The sequence below is a fragment of the Bombyx mori genome, chromosome 3 (genome assembly GCF_030269925.1).
Source record: "Bombyx mori chromosome 3, ASM3026992v2".
Classification (NCBI taxonomy): Eukaryota; Metazoa; Arthropoda; class Insecta; order Lepidoptera; family Bombycidae; genus Bombyx; species Bombyx mori.
In genome coordinates, this window is record NC_085109.1 from 5,036,673 (window position 1) to 5,064,412 (window position 27,740).

At 41.1% G+C, this 27,740-nt stretch overlaps 1 protein-coding gene across 3 annotated transcripts in view; it reads left to right on the forward strand.

Moving 5' to 3' along the window:
- Positions 1-27,740, forward strand: part of LOC101741769 (uncharacterized) — a 143,786-nt gene that overhangs the window by 80,558 nt on the left and 35,488 nt on the right. For all 3 annotated transcript variants that reach the window (XM_062675365.1, XM_062675361.1, XM_062675372.1), the window contains exons 3-6: positions 13,916-14,032; positions 20,804-20,934; positions 26,016-26,105; positions 27,552-27,719. In XM_062675365.1, the coding sequence (XP_062531349.1) occupies positions 14,018-14,032; positions 20,804-20,934; positions 26,016-26,105; positions 27,552-27,719 (404 nt within the window). In that variant the 5' untranslated portion in view covers positions 13,916-14,017. The remainder of the gene's footprint in view (positions 1-13,915; positions 14,033-20,803; positions 20,935-26,015; positions 26,106-27,551; positions 27,720-27,740) is intronic.

The following is a 27,740-nucleotide window of genomic DNA, read 5'->3' on the forward strand; positions in this document are numbered from 1 at the left end:
AATAAACCTGTATATTATAAATTGGTAGCAGTTTGATATTGGTTTAATATTTCGTCTTCTCTTTTACATTAATTGGTCTGGGCGGTGACGTAATCAAGCATTATGTATTTATCAATCACACTGCACCAAGCACTTTGTTGTTTAGCAATTAATAAGATCTTTACGGATCCATTATACTGCTGGTAGTAAGTAGTATATATTGGGGAGCTGCTTCTCAGAATTCTAGTTCGGTGACCGAAAACGCGGTGACCGAGTATCTAAGATACAGTTAGACTGAAGAGTCAAATGTAATTGTATATGCAATTTCGAAAAGGGCACATCTCTGAAAATGTAAAATGTTCAGGAAATGAAAAAAAAACTGCTTATTTTCTAAGGCAGTGTAACATTTAAAATATTAACTTTTGAGATATACGAACGGAGAAGTATGAAATTTTCCACACTTATAGAGAATATAGAGAAGAAGTGCACAATGCTAATATTTTTTTAAAGTAATGCGTAAAAGATACATTAAATCAATAAAAAAACATTACGCACACTACATACCATGTATTTGACGCACACACGCACGCATACTATTTATTGTCAAACTTTTGTTCTTGACGTCTGTGGTCAAATTGAGAATAGATTAAATATTGTTTGTCTTTATTAATATTTTTTATAGTGTAGCCTTGGCGAAATTTGTGATAATAGAAGTATAAAATATAATCATAATAGTGTACAAACTTACAATTCCAATTAATTATAGTCGAATTTCGACTACTGCGGGACCTCTAGTTATTATAAAATGGGTGTAGGTAAGCCTCAAAACTACATGCATATGAAAAAACTTATTTGACAAAATATGCGACATGTGCCCTTTCCGAAATTGCATATTCAATTAAGTAGGAGGTAAAAGCAAGACGATGACCCAAACGGCGAGGGGCATTCATTTACGTTTGCGCCTTCGATAATGAACGTTGCAAGGAGCTCGCCCGATAACGAGGTGAGCTCAAGGTCTTACCAACAGCGGTCATCACTTACAACTATGTCAACGAGAATTAATATGGCCGAAGTGCATGCGATCTGTCACCAACAAGATAGGGTACGCAAGAGCGTTTGGGGAGTGCTCTGAGGAATTGTTCGAGATGATACCGGCATCTCGTTTTTAGCATCGCACCGCCCGCCACCGGAGTAGAGTTCATCCATACTACCTGGAGCCACTGCGGTCATCCACAGTGCGTTTCCAGAGGTCTTTTTTGCCACGTACCATCCGGCTATGGAATGAGCTCCCCTCCACGGTGTTTCCCGAGCGCTATGACATGCCCTTCTTCAAACGAGGCTTGTGGAGAGTATTTAGCGGTAGGCAGCGGCTTGGCTCTGGCCCTGGCATTGCTGAATTGCATGGGCGACGGTAACCACTCACCATCAGGTGGGCCGTATGCTCATCTGCCTAAAAGGGCAATAAAAAAATATATATAAAAAAAAGAGCGGCACAGCAATTCTATGATCATAATTTTACTTAACTCATCATTATAGAAAAGTTCTAAAAATCTATCTTCGATCGAACTGATATATATTTGATCGATTAGTCGAATGTTCAAGTATCAAGGTGTTTGAATAAAAATAAAACAAATTAATGTTTGAAGCGAAATTCTTAACTGGAGAAACTGAGCACTATTGAAACGAGAAAATGTAAGAAAATGAAGACGGACTTTTCATTCGATTCGCGGACGTAGCACTTCAGAATCATATCATTTAAAAGTTTTCAGATCTCAGTGCAATTATTACGAAGAAAACGAAAATGCGCTTAAAAGCATCCGAGTTAAATAATCGTTTGCCTTTACACCGTCCAAGTATTGAAATGTAGCGTTTTATTATCCGGCCTATATACCAAAAATATGGTAAATTAGAACTATCCAATGAGTTTTAAAACACATGGAATGACATTAAGCATTTTTGGGTCATATGGTGCATGGCTAAACTTGGTTAGCCGTGCACTTCGCTCGCTTCGCTTCGGAAGCTGTAATTTATTATTGATTTCTCCACTATTTAATGGACGTTATTATACACATAAACCTTCCTCTTCAATCATTCTATCTATAAAAAACCGCATCAAAATCCGTTGCGTAGTTTTAAAGATTTAAGCATACATAGGGATATAGGGACAGAGAAAGCGACTTTGTTTTATACTATGTAATGATTATTCATATAGCCTTAGTATTCTTTTGACGTTGATACCTTTTATGACTTTTTCGTACATACCTACATATTTATTCACGTATACTAGACAGTATAACATAGGAATAGATAATTTTTGACACTATTAAATAAAGTTGCACCACGCGATTACATATTTACGTTAAAAAAGTTGCTTCAATTGTTTTAGCCAAACGGTTTCATTAAAACCCTTTTTACTTTTATAGGGATTTAGTTTCAAAAGTTCATTATTAGCCTATTGTTACTTATTTCTATAGAGTTTCTTCGAATTGTAAATCTCTACGTGGTCTGGCAATCGGTAGAGCACGGAACAGTTTTCTGATTTTGAAATCACTTATAATTTGGACCATACGTTAAGGGCAGACACCTGGAGCCTCAGAATAAAGGGTTCCCACCAGTCTTTATGAACCAGACGGAATTTCATTACGCAAGAATCGTGCTTTAAATGAGTTTCAGAAATGGTGCGATAAGGAAAATATTTTCTGATAAAATTGGGTAGGGCTTTTTATTGTCTCGAGCTAAGTGAATATAGTGGGATTTCATGTGTTTGTTTATTTGCTATTTCCGCTTGTATGTTATAAAAGAATATTATGTTCTTCGTGTTTATAAAGATTCGAGCTGTGTCGGTTTAGGCTATCACGGTCGCTCATCGTTCTTTTATCTAAAAAAAAAGGTTTATAGAGTATTTGAAGAGCCTCGCCGGGGCGCCACCCTGGAACCTGGAGGCGGAGGCGCTCGCTGCCGATTACAGGTGGCGTAGCGACCTCCGCTCTAGGGGGGAAGGGCGCCCCGGCGAAGGTGTAGTTCGAGCGCGGAGGCTCCAATCTCGGCGGTCCGTGCTGGAGGCGTGGTCTCGCCGCTTGGCGGACCCGTCGGCCGGCCTCCGTACCGTCGAGGCGGTCCGCCCGGTTCTCGCGGACTGGGTGGGCCGCGACCGCGGATGCCTCACCTTCCGGCTAACGCAGATGCTTACCGGCCATGGTTGTTTCGGCCGGTACTTGCACAAGATAGCCGGAAGGGAACCGACGGCGCAGTGCCACCACTGCGCGGACCGCGACGAGGAAGACACAGCGGAACACACGCTGGCGCGTTGCTCTGGATTCGACGAGCAACGCGCCGCCCTCGTCGCGGTCATAGGAGAGGACCTCTCGCTGCCGCGCGTCGTGGCTACGATGCTCGGCAGCGACGCGTCCTGGAAGGCGATGCTCGACTTCTGCGAGTCCACCATCTCGCAGAAGGAGGCGGCGGAGCGAGAGAGGGAGAACTCTTCCCTTTCCGCACCGATCCGTCGCCGTCGAGCCGGGGGCCGGAGGCGGGAATACGCCCGTATGTCCCGGCCCCTGTAGGTGGCGGCCTCCCCCCGGTGAAGGTCAAGGGGCGACCTGAGGGGGTGAGGCCGCGCGGCGCGCTACCAGCACTCTAGCGCGCCGCCGTGGAGTGATTAGAGCGACCGGTCGACGGTGTATCGCGTCCCGACCCGGCAGGCTGGTTCTGGTCCAGCGGGGTATTCCGGGACACCAGCGGCACCGTCTGGGCGGCCCGACGGGCTGCCGTACCGAGACGGCCGACGTTTCAGAGCCTTCGATTCGCCTCGAAGGCTCCGTCGGCTGGGCGTCCTTGGGGTGAGCCGCGCCGTCTGGTTGTAGTGTTGACCGCGGTAGCCCCCCTACCTCATCCGGGTTCTGACCTCGGAGGGGATCGGACGTCGGGTGTAAGAGTGCAGAGGAGTCGTTTAGTGGGTGGGCTCTAAAATCCTTGGGCCCGCGGTCTGCTCACAACACCATGCAGATCGTTGAGTCTCACATACCCCGCGCGCCCCTTTTGCGCGGGGACCTCGTAGGAGGTTCGGCCCTCTACCCGAAAAAAAAAAAAAAAAAAAAAAAAGTATTTGAAGAGCCAAGCCGTTCGACAATGCCAACATGACGATGAGTTCGGCGGATAGAAGTTTGACTCTCTATTTACAATTGCAGGATTTGTAGTTATCGAGAATTCGAAGCACATTTTTACTATTACTAGAGGTCCCGCAGTAGCCGAAATTCGACTATAATTAATTGAAATTGTAAGTTTGTACACTATTATGATTGTATTTTATACTTCTATAATCACCAATTTCGCCAAGACTACACTATAAAAAATATTAACAAAGGCAAACACTATTTGAGTCGTCTATTATCAAAGGTGGCAATCTGTGCATTTGGACAAAAAAATGTTATTGATATGTCAATACAAATTGATTTGAATATAATCGTCTCCTACGGAAGGAATTGATTTGAATATAATCGTCTCCTACGTAAAGAATACGGTTCAAAACCTGCATTAAATAAAGGTTAATACTTAACCTGTTATTTATCTAAGATGTCGTTCAGAAGAGTTTTGTGACTGCCAATGGAATACAAAGTCAATAATTAGTTTTTCTGATTTACCAATAATTGTCCAAAAGTCACATTGCCGGCTTTGATAATAGTCGACTCATTTAATCTATTCTCAAATTGACAACAGACGCCAAGAACAAAAGTTTGTCAATAAATAGTATGCATGCGTGTGTGCGTCAAATACATGGTATGTAGTGTGTGTAATGTTTTCTTTATTGATTTAATGTATCTTTTATGCATTATTTAAAAAAAAAAATTAGCATTGCGCACTTCTTCTCTATATTCTCTATAAGTGTGGAAAATTTCATACTCCTCCGTCCGCGCAATTTTCGTAAAAAGGGATATAAAGTTTTTGCTTCACGTATTAATATATATAAGTAGATACAATACTAACAACGTACGAAAAGAAGGATGAGAATCCATTCAACGAACGAGCTTAAATCTTCGATATTCACAGAACCGATCACAGATTCTGTTCAGCAAACATTTCAGTATACCCAAAACAACATACGTTCTCCGAGATCGCTATTATTTAGTCGATAAACTTGTGATGTATGTAATCATATTATAATAATATGTCCAGCACTCAACACCATCGAAAAGGGACGATCCCGTTACAAATAACACATGTTGCTGAGTCATTAAGTGTGTTTGAAGTTACAAACAACTAGGAAATTACAATAGACCCGACAACTATGTAACCAGAGATATCCGCTTAGATTGAGCAAAATTATGTATATATTCTCCACTAGGTCAAACTAGGATAGTGAATTTTGAATTCTATTGCCATCTCTAGGCCGGGGTTTTTAAATACCAGTTACTTTCATTTAGATCCCTACATAATAATATAACCGTCCGCATTCTTAAAGTGTAGTTCGTATCTATGAAGTTAGGGGACGTTCGCCAATGCGTTTCAGTATATCATTTATAGTTCAAAACTAGATGCAATTTATATGCTTCCCCTTGTTTTCATTCCCCATGCCACAGTATGTTTTTCTTCAAATGAGATTTGATAAAAGATATTAGAGGCTAGGCTATGTTCTTGAGATTGTTGATTCCCATAATCCGTTTTCAGTGTCAGTATCTCTTTAGGCACTAAAAATCGTTATTCTTTCTCTCCTCCTCCTCCTTGCGTCGGTTTCCTCATTACTGAGGGTCGTGGTCATGGCCTTGAAACAGTTTGTTTTTATAATGCACCGCCATCTGTTCCTATCTGCAGCTGAGTGCAGAGCATCGTGCACTGTGGTATCAAGGGCTGCACGAATCTGGTCCGTCCAACGGGTCGTATTCCTGCCTCTTGGTCGCTTGCCCTCGACCTTTCCAGTGACCACCAATTTCTCCAAGTTGTCACTGTCTTTCCTTGCAATGTGGCCAAAGTATTCAAGAATTTCTATCACATATTACTTAATATGAGCTTCGTTGTCGGGGTCGTGAGTGAATGCGAATAACACGGACATCTTGAATTCATCGAAGACTATACCTTACGACTAACATACCGAATAGGTGATAACATATAATTGAAGAGAAGTAATATAAGTAAGTAATGTTTCTAGAAAGTTTTAGTTCGATCGATTACTGGATATAACACTCAAATTGGATTTATCTTAAATTGGATTCGATTTAATAACTTATATGGTACCGTAGGTAAGAATGCAATTAACTCCAAGCGTTTTAAGATTGGCATAGATTATCACGACGCCAACCTCATATTCCATACCCATGACACGTGTAAACGAGCACCAAATTTATAGTGATCTTGACTGCTTAGAAGAATCAAAATATGTAGAAAATATCTCTTTTATATTACAGAAAAAGACATCTAGATATGAAACTGGATGTAAAAACATCTAGATCTCTGGCGGTGTCTCGTCAATTACATGAGTCTGAGGTGCGAACAACCATCCCGCATTTTATACGACATGTCTTGTGCCTCAGAAACTGTTTATTTACTCAGTTGTATCTCAGTATATTACGTTAGTGAAGGAAATTCAAATTTGAAGAACTTATTTTTGCAATTTTAAAACCCGGTCGCAAATGCTTATATTCGCATAATGAAGCTAATACTAATCGCTAGAGCTGAATAAAAATAATAATATAATTAAAGCCCTTTTTTAATTTGTTTAATTCAGAGTTTTTATTTTATTTTTAATTTTAATATATTTTGTACACACAGCTGTTAGAAAAAACACGACAATAAGGATACAGAGTACAAGGGCACTACTTATTTCATGTTGAAATCTCTTCCAGTAGGCCCTTTTATTTTCATAATGTAATTATTATTTCCAACGCTTCGAATACTTAGCAAGTTTAGTGGTAACGGTCATTCTTCCGTGTAGAAGCAGTTTTAATTATGTCAATGACTCTTCGAAATCTGAAGAAAAATCTTTATATTAAAAAAATATTTTTTTAATAAACAAATTAGTTTACGCATGAATAGTTCACCCAGGCTTTGAATTATGTTTCAACAATATTTTTCTAGAACTAATGTTATTCGGTGATAAAGTATACATGTCCCCCACATTGCTTTTTTTTTGCTGCTAATACTTGAGCTCACGGGGCTCAAACCTGACGATGTTGCTAACACGAATCCTAGCAAGAGCCGTGCTTCGCAGAATCTACCACCGGATCGGAAACGCGACCCACTGAGAAGATCCGGTGAGAAACTCAGTGGGCTGTGTGTATCAATTTACTCGCCGAGCCCTTCGTCGCAGGTGACGGTTTCGACGAGAACGATGAGCAGGGTGCATTGCAAATTATGCTCTATGATATCATCTAATATTTAATTTTCAGCATAGCATTTATTAATTTAAAATTTATTCTAATTAATTTTAACATTCTGTACCTTTTGTCATTTGTGGATCATGTTTTACTCTTAAACAGCGGAATGCGTAAAACAAGTCGTATTTTATTATAATAAATAATTGAACTTATGTATTAATTGAAACAGCATGGTAATTTAGTAAAAATGTACGGTGTAGTTTTTGTTAATCGCAATTTATTCGAACCGGTTCCGCATACATAGCAGCCGAATATTAAAGCTCTTTATTTTTTGATTGCCTTTGTTGACAGACGAGCATACGGCCTACCTGATGGTGAGGGGCTACTGTCACCCATGGACTTCAGCAATGCCAGGGGCAGAGCTAAACCACTGCCTACCGTTAAACAGAATTTCCCTACAGAAAGTTTCTACTGAATCAAGCATAATTTGTTCAAACTTTCAATAAATTTTCACTGATCACAATACTGCACTTAGTTCTCATTTAAGTAAACTAAAAGCCTTTCCGTGTTCCCTCGTACATAATGCGTTCTGCCTCTCAGCCATTAGAGTTTCGTGCAAGTTTAAAAGCGAACTTCATATTGTATTAAACTAAGCGCTCATAAGTCGGGACGCGGAATAGAATTTGGACCTTGAATTTAGGTCTCCGTAACTTGTACGGTATTAATTGTTACTTGCCTGTAAATTTCACCGAAAACCCGCCCCAACAGACGTTTAAGTTTGTTTTGTATTTCGAATGTGATATTTGAGAGTTTGTAAGACTAGAATCATAAATCTCAAGGGATTCAATCAGACGAAGTTACAGAACAGACTACGATGAGAGCACTCGGAACTTTGTTCGCGAATAATCATTTGTGCTACTATAAATATGAGCTCTAACAACAATTTTGGAAAAAAAACCAGGTCTAGAAGAGACTCCGTAAATGGTATCCTGGCTGAAAATTTTAAGTGCGACATGTGAAACAAGACTGCACTCGTTCTGATTATTTCGCGCTCCAATGCCTAAACTAAAAATAGTGTTGTTCCATCATTGGATAGGCGACAGTATTATAGAAATTCAATGAAAAAGAATACATTAACAAAAATACTTATACTAAAAAGTCGTCGCGGCCTAAAGGATAAGACGTCCGGTGCATTCGTAACTAGTGATTCAGGCGGGTACCAATTTTTCTAATGGAGTACGTACTTAACAAATGTTCACGATTGACTTCCACGGTGAAGGAATAACATCGTGTGATAAAAATCAAACCCGCAAAGTTATAATTTGGGTAATTACTGGTGGTAAGACCTCTTGTGAGACAGCACGGGTAGATACCACTACCCAGCCTATTTCTGCCGTGAAGCAGTAATGCATTTTGGTTTGAAGGGTGGGGCAGCCGTTGTAACTGTACTGAGACCTTAGAACTCATATCTCAAGGTGGGTGGCGGCATTTATGTTGTAAATGTCTATGGGCTCCGGTAACCACTTAACACCAGGTGGGGTTGGCCCATCTACACAATAAAAAATAAATAAATAAACATAGCTGTATCTATATATGTATATAACAATACGATCGTCTTTCAATACCGATACAATCATACCTCGTAATATTGGTTCAGTGCGAACAACCAGTGCAGAAATTAATCTGAGACCGGAGATGATTATCGGAACATATTGCGCAGTGTACAGGAACTAACAAAAAAACCTACGAGATATATTAAAACTAAAGTAATACAAATAATACAGAAAAAGCATAGATAAAATATAATTTTTTTTTATTGCTTAACCAAACCCATAAACATCCTACGCTGAAGGAATAACATCTTATCTTATCTTATCTTATCTTATCTTATCTTATCATATCTTATCTTATCTTATCTTATCTTATCTTATCTTATCTTATCTTATCTTATCTTATCTTATCTTATCTTATCTTATCTTATCTTATCTTATCTTATCTTATCTTATCTTATCTTATCTTATCTTATCTTATCTTATCTTATCTTATCTTATCTTATCTTATCTTATCTTATCTTATCTTATCTTATCTTATCTTATCTTATCTTATCATATTTTATCTATATATATAAAAATGAATTGCTGTTCGTTAGTCTCACTAAAACTCGAGAACGGCTGGACCGATTTGGCTAATTTTGGTCTTGAATTATTTGTGCAAGTCCAGAGAAGGTTTAAAAGGTGAATAAATATGAAAATGGAAATCGGAATTAAATAAAAATAACAATTTTGTTTTTCCTTCGATGTGTCCCCCGTCGGACGGATGCCTTTTGTTTTTTTTTTTAAGTTAATTGTATACAAAAGTTTAGGTCTTTTATTTATCGATTGAGGCACTACGGAGCCTGCCACGTCGCTTAGTTCTAAAAAAAATGATGGAACTAAAATCAACAAAGATATGAGTTCAAGGACATTGCTAATAAGCGAAGGTGAACGTAAGTGAAATATACTTACTTGAAAGACCCGGTCGGATGAAAGAGCTCCGTAATAATACATACGTCCCGGTATATCTTGTGAAAAAACCTTTTCATACGATCAAAGACCTCAATTAGTATAGTCAGCTGGTTCATTGGAACATTGATGTGTTCCAGGAATCAGTGATTATTATTATTATTATTATTTTCTTTTATTGACGTACAAAACAAATTACAACCATAGAAATCATAAGTTTAAATATTGAATATAACAATCTGGATTGCAATTCAAAACAGGTGCATACAGAAAAATTAGAACAACTGAACAAATGCGTAAATACCTTGTATATATACATGTATACACATACATAAATACTCGTCACACATCACACACACACATATGTAAGTTACTATCTATTTAAATTAAACTTAAATGATGGACACTATTAATTATTTGAGAATCATATGTTTAACTAATTTACAATATTTATAAAAACTATTTTCGTGAGTAATTTGGCTTTGCGTGTTTTCGTGTAAGCTTATCATTTTTAATGTACCGAAAATTATTCTGCTAATCATCAAAACTATTTTACGCGCGTTCATTATTTTTTTTTATTTTTTTATTGCTTAGATGGATGGACGAGCTCACAGCCCACTTGGTGTTAAGTGGTTCCTGGAGCCCATAGACATCTACAACGTAAATGCGCCACCCACCTTGAGATATAGGTTCTAAGATCTCAGTATGGTTACAACGGCTGCCTCACCCTTCAAACCGAAACGCATTACTGCTTCACGGTAGAAATAGGCAGGGTGGTGGTACCTACCCGCGCGGACTCACAAGAGGTCCTACCCCCAGTAAACAGTCGTCAGTCGTCTGTGTGAACACCGAAGTACCTATTCGAAAAATCGGAAATAACCGAAACAGTAATTCTAAAAGACGAATAGCCATTTATTAGAGTAAGAGTACTTCTCTATTTTGAAGGAAAAGTTTTGAGAGGCCTTCAAAAACCCTTAGCGGAACTTCAAGAGAGAATACCGATTAATTTGAAAGCCTAAAACTGTAAAATGAATCATCAGAATACTAACGCAAATGAATTTAGTTAGAAGGATTGTGAATAATTCCCCGTTAAGGTTTTCCTATTACAGAATTTCAAGGTAGCGTCATCATTCGTGTAATGAATATCTCTCTTCAGTTGGGTCCCTAAAATGGAGGTGTCGTTACGGCGGCCCCGTCTAAAAAGGCTTTGTTGTTTAATTTCGACGCCTTTAATTTTGTCTAAGTTACAAATTTCGAAAGATTAACGAGACAGTACACTAATTCCGGCCTCCCGTAAATAATTACAGCATTAAATCTAGAACGTTCCATTTTGTGTTATCTGACATGGTGTCAGTACTTTAACGCGTTGCAGTAAGGTTCATAATTATTTGATTCTAGTTCAGTGTAAATCGGCAATCTAAACATTTAAATTAAAAGGTTTATCAGTAAATAAGTAATTAAAAATATTGTTAGATTTAAGAGAGGCTTACACTATTATATATTACCATAATTAAGCAAGATGCTTCACTCGTGCAACCCACACCCATATAATCGCGTTTCTGCAGTATAGCCGCTGGAGCATCGTGGTATGTGAGAAATGTTAATCTTCGCTACGACCTCCAATTCCAGTGAAAAGCTCAGTGGGCCGGTCCTCTTAACGTGGTCGCCTCTAATAGTATACGCGACCCAGGCAAACGCATGTCTTATCGAATCCTCCGGATCTACTCTCGGTGCTTTTGGGCTCTCCAAACACCGGTCACCGTTCTCAATCTAATTTTCAAGGTCAACATGGCACTTTAGTATTAACCCAAAGACGCAACTCACTGAATTTTATAATAGCACGCGATTCCAACCTTGGGCTAGATTTAGCGAAGAATTGCTCTTGCTAGGGCTAGCAATTTTTTTTCGGGTTTTTTTTTATTGCCCTTGTAGGCAGACGAGCATACGGCCCACCTGATGGTGAGTGGTTACCGTCGCCCATGGACTTCAGCAATACCAGGGGCAGAGCCAAGCCGCTGCCTACCGCTTAATAATCTCCACAAGCCTCTTTTAAAGAAGGACATGTCATAGCGCTCTGGAAACACCGTGGAGGGGAGCTCATTCCATAGCCGGATGGTACATGGCAAAAAAGACCTCTGGAAACGCACTGTCGATGACCGCAGTGGCTCCAGGTAGTATGGATGAACTCTACTCCGGTGGCGGGCGGTGCGATGGTAAAAACGAGATGCCGGTATCATCTCGAACATTTCCTCAGAGCACTCCCCATGGAACATTCGGTACAAAATACAGAGGGAACCGAAGTCCCTCCGCAGACCCAAAGGTTCCAAACGTAATCGTAAATCGTCCGCGCGTAGTTTAAGAGGCCAACCAATGACCAAGGATCAGGTAGGGGGAAAATAACAAAATGCATATCTCAATTAGTTTGCAATTTCGTCCGTATTCTTTTATTTTATTTCATGATCTTTAATCGAGTGTTGGAATTCATCGTTACCGCAGATGTCCATAATTTATTGAATAAATTTGCAGCTTTCTTTTCATCCTGGAAGCAGTTCATAAACACCCATTAGGGGTATTTTTTTTTTTTTAAACTGGCGACTATCTCCAAATCTACTCCGTAGTGCGAAATCGCATAGTTCGATATTACTTCATAAATAATATATCAGACCTATTAGGATAAAAATTCAATTTAGAATTTATTTCATCCATCATAATCCTTAGATAAATTCCCGCAAATCAAGACACGTTATTATAAGCTTCCGATAGGTAACTACAGGATAAATTGTCGAACTTCTGAGATAGCAATAATTGCATAAACTCGGAATAACTCCCTTCGGTTGAAAGGAGTTTGCTATGAAACAGTTTCAGTATTATTTTCAAGTGCAATATCAGATTCCAAATTGTTAATAACTCCATGAGCTTATTTCGCATAAACATTGGGCTTACTTCGCATCGATATTGAGCATTACAATGAATGTATGCTATAGATAAACATGTATGCTATATACACTTTAAAACTTTGATGTATTTATTGATAAGGTAGATGCATCACATCTTTAAATTGGAAGGTATCATCATTTGATATTAATTTTTTGGTGGAAGAACACTGTTCACAAAAGCTTATTGTGTCTACGATTACAGAGAATGCTTTATTAGTAAATAAAATACTTAAAATAGAGTAAAAAAGAGAAGCTACGTAAAAAAATACTTTTAATCTGTCGCATTCTGAATTCGACTCGTAAAAGGAAATAGAAAAACATCCATTAATGCAGTGTTTCAGTTGGGACACATTTGGAAAATTGACACCCTGTATCTTCCACCTGTCTTTGTTTCAATTACTTTTACGGCGTTCAGTGCCGTAGGTCCCTTTACGACGGGAGATATTATTACTTCGTGACGTCCGTTGAATTGATCACGACCGTTTGCGACCCTCCTTTCGTGTCTGTGTTTAAAACGAGTCATTTAGGAACTGCTGGAGTGCGAATTTTTTCAAGTGTGTGTTTTCAATTGGATGTTCGGTATTTTGGGCAATTTTTTTTTTTGAGAGATTAGTGGTGGCCCGGAGGCTTTTCCAGTTTTACCAGGGCAGGTGGGGGAGCAAGGGCTCAGCCTGGAGGGGTGGGATTAGCTAACAGCTACTCGAAGTTAATTGACAGCGATTGACGAAATTAAATATTTTTCCAATATGCAAGTCAATTGTAGATATAAAATCACATAGATCTTGTACCTATACATTGTAGTACTATTTATCTTACTTATGTATTTATCAGAGTATATATTATATATAATGCACATGGTGTACGACTTAACTTTGTAATAACGTACAAAAAATAACATATTTTTTTATCATTCATTGTCCACGATCTCGGAGCATTCGTTGGCGCAATACACTAACTCTTATGCAAACAACCGGGAATGAAGTGTACCACAATAAGTTCGCACGTTACCGAATGACCGTGGGTTGCTGTGAAACCTCGAGTTTTATTTTCTTTGTACCTCGAATAGAACTTAAAATTAATATTTTTATAATAAGGAACTTCGTTCATATCCGGTGTCCCACGACACCACACATCTTTTTTCTTACTTGCTTTTACGTATCTAAGATTTTTTCAAGTATACGTTATTCTGCAGGCGGACATAGCACATTCAGCGAAAGGTTACGAATCAGAGGATGAAAACGCGGGCAGAAAGTGGCAGAAGGCCAACGACGACCGGCCAGCCAGCAAGACCACCATGTACTCTAAACAGGTAGGCCGTGCCAATTGAATCCAAACAAAAGACCAGACGAGTGCACTGAGTTATAATTCGCTTACATTTTATTTAAATAGGTCCTTAAAGTATTTTGTATGAACCAGAGAATAAAAAAGAAAATACAGGAGCAATATCACTCGATTAAAGTAAAATGAAATAGAAACTATTGTGTTTGTGTGATCAGTGACTTGAGATTCGAATCATAAGGAAATCGTGAACTCATGAACTGATTGTGCGCCTTACGCCGGCTCCGCATGCTGGCCCGAACATAGACCCCAACGCCACTCGCTCAACGTGTGGATCAAAAAAAAAAGCATTGGCCCCAACAAACCCATTGGAGCGAACGTTGGTAGCTGGACGTCGAGTGTCGGTTTTATCAAAGGAATCTGTGCCAACGTTCGCGATCCGTCCACGTGTTGGCGCTTTGCTCAGTCTTGTTGCAACACGCGTCAAGTGTGCATATCGCGATGCCTTCATCAACAAAATCGCCACCTGCATGGTTCATCTCCTTTGACGTGGCTTTTTCTTTTTTTTTTTTCAATAAGAGATATAAATTATACGCACTCAGTTCTGTAAAAGCGCTTAGAGTAATTTCAATTTCGATATCGCACGTCTTCACGTTGGCTCTGACGGAAAGGAGCTAGTATAACAGTCAACATGTGGACACTTCACCAATTCAACCGCTCAACGTTGGGGCCAACATGTAGAACCGGTGTTAGACTATTTCACTCTTAAAATTGGAAGAAACCTTATTGAGGCATTACAATTTATTTTTAATCACAAGTATTATTAATTACTCTTTCAGTATTAGCTACTCTTCAAGTTATGATACATAACAGATATATTCTCATTCCGATAGAGGCACCCGTCACGTGCGGACGTGCCCATCGACCACTCGATCGCCCGGCCTTTGTTCGCCCGGCTTTTGTTAGCCCGGCCATTGTTCGCGCGGCCTGTGTTCGTGGTACATCTGCCGACCAAGTGTTTTTTCCTGGAAGTTTTTATTTGTTTTGTTTCCTTTCGTTATTTCTGTGTTCGTGGTACATCTGCCGACAAACTGCTTTCCTGGAAGTGTTTAATTGTTTTATTTCTTTTTGTTATTTCCGTTTTGTTGTGTTTTTTCTTTGTCCTGTAGTAATCGTGCCGCATCGCCACCTGTGTTCAATAGAACCGCTCAGGTCCGAGAAGTTGGGGCCTCGCCGCAAGGCGAGTGTCTTCTAGACCCGGGGCCGCCCCACCTGGGCACTCAGCGATCATGGACGCTGTGTTCGCGGAATTCCTCCGACTTCGTCATCCACAGCTCGCCTCAGAGTTTCTGGCTTTCAAGGCCAATCACACTGCGAGCTCTCTCGAAGACTCCGCCGTGCTCGCTGCTCCTGCGTCGCCTGTACCTGCGTGCAAAGCTTCTACATCGAGCACCGCAACCTCCGTCGTGCCTGCCGTTCCCGCGTCGCCTATACTGGCGAGTAAAACTGCTGCGTCGTCCGCCGTGGCCACCGTTCCAGCTGTGCGATCATCCGCGGCCTCGGTCGCGCCCTCCAAAACACCTGCTCGTAGGTCACCGGCGCCCGCCTCCTCGTCCTCCGACTCTGACTCGGAGATGGAGGTCGACCTCGCCCCCGCCTCATCGACGGATGGATTTACCCTGGTACAAAAGGGTAAGAAGCGTGCCGCGGAGTCTCGAGCTCCCGCGGCCGCTAAAATTAGCAAAGCCGCGAACGCGTCGCGCCCCCGCCCCCAGTCTCCCGTTGCGCCTCCAGCCCGTGCCAGTCCGTCGCCGCGTCCGGTGGCACAAAATAAAACCCAGTCCCCTCCTCCGGTAATCCTTCAAGAGAAAGCAGCTTGGGATCGAGTTTCCCTGGCCCTTAAGGCCAAAAATATCAATTTCACGAATGCCCGTAACCTCGCGAACGGCATCCAAATAAAGGTGCATTCATCTGATGACCATAGGGCCCTCACCTCTTACCTCCGTAAGGAGCGTATAAGCTTCCACACTTATACGCTTCAGGAGGAGCGCGAACTCCGCGTTGTAATACGCGGAATCCCTAAAGAGTTAGATGTAGAGCTCGTAAAAGCCGACCTGTTAGAACAAGGCCTACCAGTGAATTCTGTGCACCGTATGCACACCGGTCGCGGTAGGGAGCCATATAATATGGTTCTAGTCGCTCTCCAGCCTATCCCCGAGGGTAAGAAAATCTTTAACACACAGACCGTCTGTAGGCTCTCTGGTATCGCTGTCGAAGCCCCCCATAAAAAAGGCACTCCTAGCCAGTGCCATAACTGTCAATTGTATGGGCACTCTTCCCGTAACTGTCACGCGCGCCCCCGATGCGTCAAATGTTTAGGCGATCACGCCACGGCCCTATGCACTCGCGATCAAAAAACCGCGACGGAACCGCCTAGCTGCGTCCTGTGTCGAACACAGGGTCACCCCGCAAATTACCGCGGATGCCCCCGAGCCCCGAAAATAAATCGCCGCGTCGCCCGCCAAAACCGCCTCCGAGCTTCCGGCCCAGACATCAAAGCCTCGGCACCCTCTGTGTCGCAGGCTAAGCCAGCGTTCGTTCCGGCGCCGGTGCCCAGTGTCTCGGCCTGGGCGAAACCGCTGCCGTACATGAACACGGCTACAACTCCCTCCTCCGCGATTCGTCCCGCCCCCGCGACTCGTCCCTCTCCCGCGACTTGCCCTCCGACCGCGTCCGACAATCTCGCTTTAGCGATCGACTTCTTTCAGTCGATCAACTTTGAGCGCGTTAACGCTTTGGGCGACGCCATTCGCGCTGCCTCCACTGCACAACACTTTATCGCCGTTGTGCAGGAATACGCCGACGTATACGCGTCATTAAATACGTACGTCCTCCCCTCACTCCGCCGGTAATCAATGGCGTATATAAGTAGAATAAAGCCCCTATCCGTGACGATAGGATTTTTTAACGCTTACGGTCTCGCAAATCAACGTGATCAGGTTTCTGACTTTTTGCGTGACCATCAAATTGATATCTTTTTAGTGCAGGAGACCCTACTTAAGCCCGCGCGTCGTGACCCTAAAATCGCGAACTATAACATGGTCAGGAACGACAGGCTCTCTGCCCGTGGTGGTGGTACCGTCATTTACTATAGAAGAGCCCTGCATTGCGTCCCGCTCGATCCTCCCGCGCTCGCTAATATCGAAGCATCAGTGTGCCGAATCTCACTGACGGGACACGCGCCGATCGTTATCGCGTCCGTTTATCTCCCACCGGATAAGATCGTTCTAAGCAGTGATATCGAGGCGCTGCTCGGTATGGGGAGCTCTGTCATTCTGGCGGGCGACCTAAATTGTAAACACATCAGGTGGAACTCACACACCACAACCCCGAATGGCAGACGGCTTGACGCGTTAGTCGATGATCTCGCCTTCGATATCGTCGCTCCGTTAACCCCGACTCACTACCCGCTAAATATCGCGCATCGCCCGGATATACTCGACATAGCGTTATTAAAAAACGTAACTCTGCGCTTACACTCGATCGAAGTAGTTTCAGAGTTAGATTCAGACCACCGTCCCGTCGTTATGAAGCTCGGTCGCGCTCCCGATTCCGTTCCCGTCACGAGGACTGTGGTGGATTGGCACACGCTGGGAATCAGCCTGGCTGAATCTGAACCACCATCGCTCCCGTTTAACCCGGACTCTACCCCGTCTCCTCAGGATACCGCTGAAGCCATAGACATCTTAACATCACACATCACCTCGACATTAGATAGGTCATCGAAACAAGTTGTAGCGGAGGACTTCCTTCACCGCTTCAAATTGTCCGACGATATTAGGGAACTCCTTAGAGCTAAGAACGCCTCGATACGCGCCTACGACAGGTATCCTACCGCGGAAAATCGTATTCGAATGCGTGCTCTACAACGCGACGTAAAGTCTCGCATCGCCGAAGTCCGAGATGCCAGATGGTCTGATTTCTTAGAAGGACTCGCGCCCTCCCAAAGATCTTACTACCGCTTAGCTCGTACTCTCAAATCGGATACGGTAGTAACTATGCCCCCCCTCGTAGGCCCCTCAGGCCGACTCGCGGCCTTTGATGATGACGAAAAAGCAGAGCTGCTGGCCGATACATTGCAAACCCAGTGCACGCCTAGCACTCAATCCGTGGACCCTGTTCATGTAGAGTTAGTAGACAGTGAGGTAGAACGCAGAGCCTCCTTGCCACCCTCGGATGCGTTACCACCCGTCACCCCGATGGAAGTTAAAGACTTGATCAAAGACCTACGTCCTCGCAAGGCTCCCGGTTCCGACGGTATATCTAACCGCGTTATTAAACTTCTACCCGTCCAACTCATCGTGATGTTGGCATCTATTTTCAATGCCGCTATGGCGAACTGTATCTTTCCCGCGGTGTGGAAAGAAGCGGACGTTATCGGCATACATAAACCCGGTAAACCAAAAAATCATCCGACGAGTTACCGCCCGATTAGCCTCCTCATGTCTCTAGGCAAGCTGTATGAGCGTCTGCTCTACAAGCGCCTCAGAGATTTCGTCTCATCCAAGGGCATTCTCATCGATGAACAATTCGGATTCCGTACAAATCACTCATGCGTTCAACAGGTGCACCGCCTCACGGAGCACATTCTTGTGGGGCTTAATCGACCAAAACCGTTATACACGGGAGCTCTCTTCTTCGACGTCGCAAAAGCGTTCGACAAAGTCTGGCACAACGGTTTGATTTTCAAACTATTCAACATGGGCGTGCCGGATAGTCTCGTGCTCATCATACGGGACTTCTTGTCGAACCGCTCTTTTCGATATCGAGTCGAGGGAACCCGCTCCTCCTCACGACCTCTCACAGCTGGAGTCCCGCAAGGCTCTGTCCTCTCACCCCTCCTATTTAGCTTATTCGTCAACGATATTCCCCGGTCGCCGCCGACCCATTTAGCTTTATTCGCCGACGACACGACTGTTTACTATTCTAGTAGAAATAAGTCCCTAATCGCGAAGAAGCTTCAGAGCGCAGCCCTAGCCCTAGGACAGTGGTTCCGAAAATGGCGCATAGACATCAACCCAGCGAAAAGTACTGCGGTGCTATTTCAGAGGGGAAGCTCCACACGGATTTCCTCCCGGATTAGGAGGAGGAATCTCACACCCCCGATTACTCTCTTTAGACAACCCATACCCTGGGCCAGGAAGGTCAAGTACCTGGGCGTTACCCTGGATGCATCGATGACATTCCGCCCGCATATAAAATCAGTCCGTGACCGTGCCGCGTTTATTCTCGGTAGACTCTACCCCATGATCTGTAAGCGGAGTAAAATGTCCCTTCGGAACAAGGTGACACTTTACAAAACTTGCATAAGGCCCGTCATGACTTACGCGAGTGTGGTGTTCGCTCACGCGGCCCGCACACACATAGACACCCTTCAATCCCTACAATCCCGCTTTTGCAGGTTAGCTGTCGGGGCTCCGTGGTTCGTGAGGAACGTTGACCTACACGACGACCTGGGCCTCGAATCAATTCGGAAATACATGAAGTCAGCGTCGGAACGATACTTCGATAAGGCTATGCGTCATGATAATCGCCTTATCGTTGCCGCCGCTGACTACTCCCCGAATCCTGATCATGCAGGAGCCAGTCACCGTCGACGCCCTAGACACGTCCTTACGGATCCATCAGATCCAATAACCTTTGCATTAGATGCCTTCAGCTCTAATACTAGGGGCAGGCTTAGGGACCCCGGTAACCGTACTCGTCGAACTCGACAAAGAGGTCGACGTGCAACCTAACCCATGCATCAGCCCGCTGAGTTTCTCGCCGGATCTTCTCAGCGGGTCGCGATTCCGATCCGGTAGTAGATTCATTCGTGAAACAATTGCTCTTGAGTTGTTAGGTCTCCTTCGGAGGCGCTCGGGCAGTTGTTAGCAAATCCCACCCCTCTTGGCTGAGCCTTTGCTCGCCCACCTGTCCTGGTGAAACTGGAAAGGCCTTCGGGCCACCAGTAAACTTTCAATCATAAAAAAAAAAAAAAGATATATTCTTATTTTACTAGTCGTGCATGATATAAGTCCAGAAATATGAATAAGACAAATGAGAAGTGTCGTGGTTGATGTATTAAGACACATTGATGGATCGAGATAGGAAATTATACCAACAGCTATGAATAAACAGGCTCTGTGTTAGGTGATTGGGCAAACAAAGATGGCTTTGTTTGTTTTTAATTTTGGTGCTGTAACATCTAAGTAATTTTAAGGATCATACAAAAGCTGTTTGAATGAATTCAAAAATTGTTGAAAATTTATGAGTCGAAATACAAAATTCCAACCAGTTACAAATAAGATTTTTGTGAAAATACATTCCGAGTTAATGTAGTTGCAGTTTATCTTTGGAGCTAGAGTGTTCGAGTTGAATACAAATCTGTGCTTATGACTTCAATAATGTTGGCAATAGAATGTTTCTTTGGGACCCAACTTCAAATATCTGTCATAAATTTCAATAAATTTAGGGATGGTATGGACATGTCATTGTGATGAGACGAGATGAAAATGAGGTTGGTAAGAAAATGTTAACTATGAATGTGGAAGGATATAGAGGAAGAGATAGACCTAAAAAGAAATAGATGGATTGCGTGAAAGACGATATGGATAAGAGGGGAGTGAGCGAAGAATGGTAAATTATAGAAAAATATATAAGGAGAAAACATGTTGTGCCGACCCCAGGTAACTGGGAGAAGGAGAGAATAATGATGATATGAAATTTCAATAAATTTAAAGTATTTCTTCTCGCCGAACAGGAGTTCAGAGAGCAGTACTGCATCAACAACAAACAGCTGGATCTGCTGGAATTGGAGAAGTCCAAGAAGGACAGATTCCTCGGATGTCTCTCCCAATACCACATCGAGAGCCCCTGCTCACGATCCAACAGGTTCGTCATTAGATTATTTTGTACTAATTCATTCAAACGTAGGCTTTAAAGAATTGGAGCGTTTTCAGTATATCGGGAAAGAAAACTTAGAGTTTATAAAGATCAATTTCATATTCACATTTCTAGATACAAATTAGGAGCATCCCATGGACTGCAGAAGTGCAAATTGACTGCCACGGTGAAGGAATAACATCGTGTAATAAAAATCAAACCCGCAAAATTATAATTTTCGTAATTACTGGTGGTAGGACCTCTTGTGAGACCGCGGGGGTAAATACCACCACCCTGCCTATTTCTGCCATGAAGCAATAATATGTTTCGGTTTGAAGAGTCGTTGTAACTATACTTGAGACCTTAGAACTTATATCTCAAGGTGGATGGCGCATTTACGTTGTGGATGTCTATGGGCTCCAGTAACCACTTAACACTAGGTGGGCTGTGAGCTCGTCCACCCATATAAGTAACAAAAAAAAAATATATGTGATGAAAGTTTATATTAGTAAATAATAAGAACCGCACGTAGTTTTCTCTTGAGTTTTTTGTTCTTTTCGTATGTAATGTTACACTACACATTGGTACACTATTAACCACACAGTCAGGTACCACAATCCTGTCAAGTTTCTACCGCAAAGCACGCTGCGTTCCGGTTTGAAGGATGTGAGTGTCATTATGAAATACAATTGAAACTTTTAACCCACCTAATCTACAATCGTAATAAGAGTTTAATGAACCCAAAAAATACATCCAATTTATCCATACCTAGAAATATTAAAATTTAATCTGTGCGCGTTTGGACGCTAATCTGCACAATGATTGAACCAATTGCGCTCTAGTTTTCAGCGTTTTGTTAAAATGATAATATTAATAGCATTTGCTTCATTAAAATTAGTTGGCATGAAAACGAAATTCGATTGTGCATTCGTTCGTATTTAATGATGCATAAAGTTTCCCTTTTTTTATTTTGATAGTGACGTGTTGGAGCAAAAAAACTGGCTACAGCCAAAACACACATTATTGATGGCACTAAAACTAATCATTGGCTAATATATAAATTAAAAGAAAATCGGTTTACAAGTATTGAAGAAAATTGTGTTTAATTTTCAAAAATAGCACTTTTCGTTTTTAGTGTTTTGTACAAACTAGTATTCACTTTATATTATAGTACAATAAAATACGCTCTAATCCACGCATCTCTTGTTTTGTATTAGCCTATACTTACTTATTTAGTTGATAGACTATCTATTTAGTAATTACATTCTCGAATTTGAATTTGAAAAGCGCCTATTTCGAATTCAATTTGTATCTACTGTCACGATTTAGGGATCTAAATGTAAGCGGTTAATTGTAATGGATGATCAAAGTGTGCTTAAATTGAAGGGTTAAATGGTAGATAAGACGATTCTGAGCGACTGAAATGACTATTTGTACTTTTTATGTAGTTAACTGTGAATCTTCATTCATGTTTTAGCGTATTTGTCTTTAAATTAGATATTGTTGTAGATATTAGGTTGGTTAGCAAATTCATGGCACGCCTGATAGCAAACTTTCATTATGTTCTAGTATATAGTCTTACGCACTGGGGTTCGGGATAAGTTTTAGCTCTACCACAAAGTGCAACTAAAACTGTATTCAACATTTAGAACACTTAAAACACTTCACAAAGACTTTAAAATTCTCAATTCGCTTCTTCCGCTTCGCTTCAGGTGATCCGTTCGCTGTTTCGCTTCGAGTAGTTGCGATTAATAACTGACTGCGTGCCATCTCTACAACGCTTTTATAGTCGATACGTTATCCCTAGAATCATCAAGAACATTCCTCACAAGTCGAGTATCTTCGATGTGTGTTTTCGCTATCTGACACTGTTACTAGATCCTTCGATATTCGTTCGGCTATTCGGCGACAGATGGCTTTACTCTTACCGACGTAACAATAGCAAAGCGGGCCTGGCTTAATAAAGCAGATTGAGCAGTAGTCGATCTTTAATTTGAATTTGGTCTGATCGCTACTAAGCATCAGAGGATCACCCGTTATTTGCAAAATTTCTGAAAATTTCACCGAAATCGGTCGTGCCGTCTCGGGGTCTATAGAGAACATACCTCGACACATCATTATCGATATATCGACTTTCGCAATTATAGATGTATGCACCACAACATACGCCACGAATAACGAAGAGCTCAGAATGCACACTACAAGTATTTATAAAAAATATTATAAAAATGAAGTTAGTCTGAATTGCATAAAATAACAACAGCGTCAAAGCATGTTATATCCATGGCTTAAAGGCTTATGTATCCTTAGCTTTATATAATTATATTGTATAGGTGTATCCCTAATTTTCGTTCGATAAACACCGCTGAAATTCGAAAATGATGACGTATTTAAGTGCATATCGCAGAAGGAGTGTTAAGTGTACACGGTAATTTAATTCATAAGTCCGTGTACCGCCCGGTGTACACGGGTATATCCGGGGTCAACGACTATATTTTGTTACTTTTAATGCATCAGTCGATAAGACGAATAATGGCCAAAAATTATATAATCACACTTGGATATAATATGGCGTGTTTCGGAACGCTTGTATAGGGACTGTTAACGTGTTAAAAATGTGGATTATTTTTGACAGTTCACTTGATATGTTTGTTCAAAACATCAATCTACCCAGTTAATCATGAAATCTATAAAATAAATAGTTATTAATTTTTTTTAACAATCCCAGTAATGGTTGCATAAAATAATTCCAGCTTCAAATTAATTTTCAATTTAAATTGAAATTGGCAAAATGTTGATAATATTGACAAGAGCTAATTGAATTTCATTGGTTTGATTTGGAAACGGGTTTGTTTGTATTGAGCAGTAGATCATTATTTTCAGGCCCTGTGAGTATAACACAATGTGATTTGATTTTCTTAAATTGCCTTACAACATATTTTTTTTCCAAATTCTCTAACCGATTTAACTAACTTTCGGATTAGCTTGAGACTTGAAATTGAAAAAAACAGAACCAACTGTCTTAGAACAGAAAATGCAATAAAAAACCACTGAACGAAAAAATTAAACCTTTTAATTTGTTTTGAAAAGTCGTCATAAATGTGTTTTTATTTATTTATTTCATTGCTTAGAAAGGTGAACGAGCTTACAGCCAACCTGGTGTTAAGTGGTTCCTGGAGCCCATAGACATCTACGAAGTAAATGCGCCATCCATATTGAGATATAAGTTCTAAGGTCTCAAGTATAGTTACAACGGCTGCCCCACCCTTCAAGCCGAAACGGATTATTGCTTCACGGCAGATATGGTAGTACCCGCGCGGACTCACAAGAGTTCTATCACCAGTAATTACGCAAAAGTGGAACTGGAGTAGAATGAATAGTGGATCTATTATCAGTGGGTGTAAATCTTAGTAAAAAAATGCGGAAATCTACGATGATCTTATCGTTATCTATGTTTTCATCTTTATAAAAAGAGTCTGAAAAGTTGCTTAGCAAGTCCAAGTCCTTCACCTACCACCAATTTCAACAGTCTCAACATCTGAGAACACAATCGGGCGATAAAATCATTTGCCAAATAGTTAGATTTGTTTACATTATCCTATTGGTTTTCAATGCTTAGAACTTCAATCTCCATCATATTGTGAGAACTTAGTCATTATATCAATGTAATATATTAATTACTAAATGCACACTTTTCAAACTAGCCCCTAACTACATGGATAAGTAATTACTTAATAGACTTGCAAGGGAATAAGAAACAATTCCAGCTATTCAAATTTGTTGAAGTTGAAAAATAAGTCTTTAAAGTATACGGTCTCAAATAAGTTGGTTGGACAATAAATAGGAGCTTTTTAGGAAGGTAAAGGTAACAAATTGGGCATTTTATTATTCTGCACCCTCCTAATCGCGTTCGAACTCAAATAGGGGAACGAAAGCCACTCCATCCCTGACATTATTTTTAGCGTTGAGGCTATTTGAGGCCGTCAGCGCAAAAGGCACAATTCATATTCATGCTTTTTTTTTATTGCTTAGCTGGGTGGATGAGCTCACAGCCCACCAGTGGTTTCTGGAGCCCATAGACATCTACAACGTAAATGCGCCACCCATCTTGAGATATAAGTTCTAAGGTCTCAAGTATAGTTACAACGGCTGCCCTACCCTTCAAACCGAAACGCATTACTGCTTCACGGCAGAAATAGGCAGGGTAGTGGTACCTACCCGCGCGGACTCACAAGAGGTCTTACCACCAGTATTGCAATTTATTTAAAACATAATAAATTTTAATGCAAAATCGGCCTATCCCTAGTTTCATCCGTAGATAACATATGCCTTTGTAAAAATCATTTTAGCGCGTATTTAAAGGTAAATCCGAACTTCAATATCTTCATACTAACTGTAATAAGTTTAGGCCACTTTTGCGCTGACGGCCTCATTTATTATTGACATTAGAAACATCGTACGTGTGTATGTAGTTGATTAAGATATCGCATATTATAACAGTCAAAGGTAAATAGGAATCACCCACAATAATAAAAAGTTGAAACCATGAACTTTGCGTCTCTAAGCTCGTAAATTGCATATATTTTTATCAAACCAGCATATGCCGTAAGCTTGCTTACATTTTGTTTGCATCGCAAACAACCTCAGATTCGATTGTAAAAAGACGTAAAAAATTATTTCACCCAGAGCATTTTAAGGACCAAATATTAAATAGTGTAGTAGTGACTGTTGCGAACGCCCTCAGAGAAGCCGAAAACCGAAGCAAATGGAAGCTGAGGGTACAAAGAGCCACGAAGGGCTTTCAAGGACACGACCTTCAGCAATGAAGTATTCGACTAAGAAGAAGTAGTGACGTCACGCGATGTATTAATGCCCTTTTCAGTCGACCATCACACCTAAACTTTCACCATTTCACATTTAATTTCGCCGAATTAGGACATTCTCCTAACATAAGCATAAACGGGACTTGAAAACTCATATCGCAATAACTGACTCCGCCCGAGAATCAAATCCGAACGTGGTACGAGGTTGAAAATACTTTGAAAATATAAAAATCTAATCTCTAGTGTTGTTTTTTTTATTTCTTTCAGAGCATCGTTCCTATCCGTGTGTGTCCGTCGTCGGGTACCCTCAGATGAGAACCTTAACACCGACTATGCACCGATACAGCGGTATCCCAGGTACAACACTAATATAATACGCTCTACATTACTTTACACAACGGTACTGTACATAACGGTAGGCAGCGGCTTGGCACTGACATTGCTGAAGTCCATGGGCGACGGAAACCACTCACTATCAGGTGGGCCGTATGCTCATATTTTGTTTGTCTCAGCGGACGAGCTCAAAGCCCACCTGATGTTAAGGGATTACCGGAGCCCATTGACATCAACAGCGCAAATGAAACCAAAACGCGAAATTATTATTATTATTGTTACTATTTCACGGCAAAAATAGGCACGATGGTGGTACCTACCCGTGCGGGCTTAAAAAATGCTCTACTACCAGTAAAAGTAACTTTTCGAGATATTATGGTTTTTATTTTTATTTTATTCAGCTTTTTTATTGTAAATTTTATACTCATCTGTTTATAGAGCTGGAAACTATTCTAGCCTGGATGTTGTTGATATGTTAATAATTTTTCAAGAGAGTTACAATATGCCCGCCATAATTACGATCATATTATCCATTTCTGTCGCGAAGCGGTCATTCGTTCTAGTTTAAAAGGGCGGAACACCCATTTAAAATAAAATTCTAACTTCTACCTTATGTTGAGCCCCGTGAGCTCATCTACTGGTTTTGCGAATCTAGTATAACCCCTCGCGGTTTCTAGAATAGTTAGGAAAAAAAAGACCTTTTGTTTCAAGCTAGGTGATGGTATCGATGTTTCGTTATCTGTAGGCTCCGGTGATCGTTCGGTTAATATCCAGCCAACCGTGATCTCATTCACCCATCTACAAAATTAAAAAAAAAATTGTTTTTTTTTATAAATATTAGGATTTTTTTAATTGGTTGCAGAGGTTAGAAGGTGATTGAATGATTGATTGAGTGATGTTCGATTTTTGAAGTGAAACTTCTAATGCGACTTCCACCAAACTTGCGTTAAACGTTTAACGCTACCATGGAGGGGAGTGAATGCGTGCGTGACACTCGAACGTATGCGCGTAGTATACCTGTTACAGGCCAGCGCGAGCGTTATATTAGCAACGAGTAGCGTCTAATATTTTAATGAAGTATTTAAAAATATATTTATTTATCTTTATTCATATATAATATATTTTATTTTTCTATCTATAATTTAAAATATATAATAATATAAAGGTTGAAGATGTCGCATCTCTTATACACAGCACTCACTCCCTATTACAAGAGCAATCTGATTTAAGGATGAAAATTAAAGAAAATCACACATCCAAAAAGAAGTTTCACTTCATTCATGTTCCATGCGCACCGTTTTTTTTAAGTTTACGTAATTTTCCTCCTAGTTTCAGAAATGGTCAAAATCATATTTAGGTATTCGAAGTTGCCAAGCAAATTCATAGATATAATCAAATACGTCTAAAGCACAATCACAATATTGTATACAGCACGTGTAATTTTCAAAATATGCCTTTTGTTCCATTAAGAAGGTTTGGCCAACCCACCCCGGTACCAGCGGAGCTATGCGCCTATGATGCCGACTTGGATTGTTCGTACTTCCGGCGCCGTCCACGGTCGGTGTGCAGCCAACCTGACCCCAAACGCTACACTTGGATGCCAGAGGATGAAGACTTCACCCGGATGGAGTGGCCACAGTAAGTTCAAAATCAAAGAAT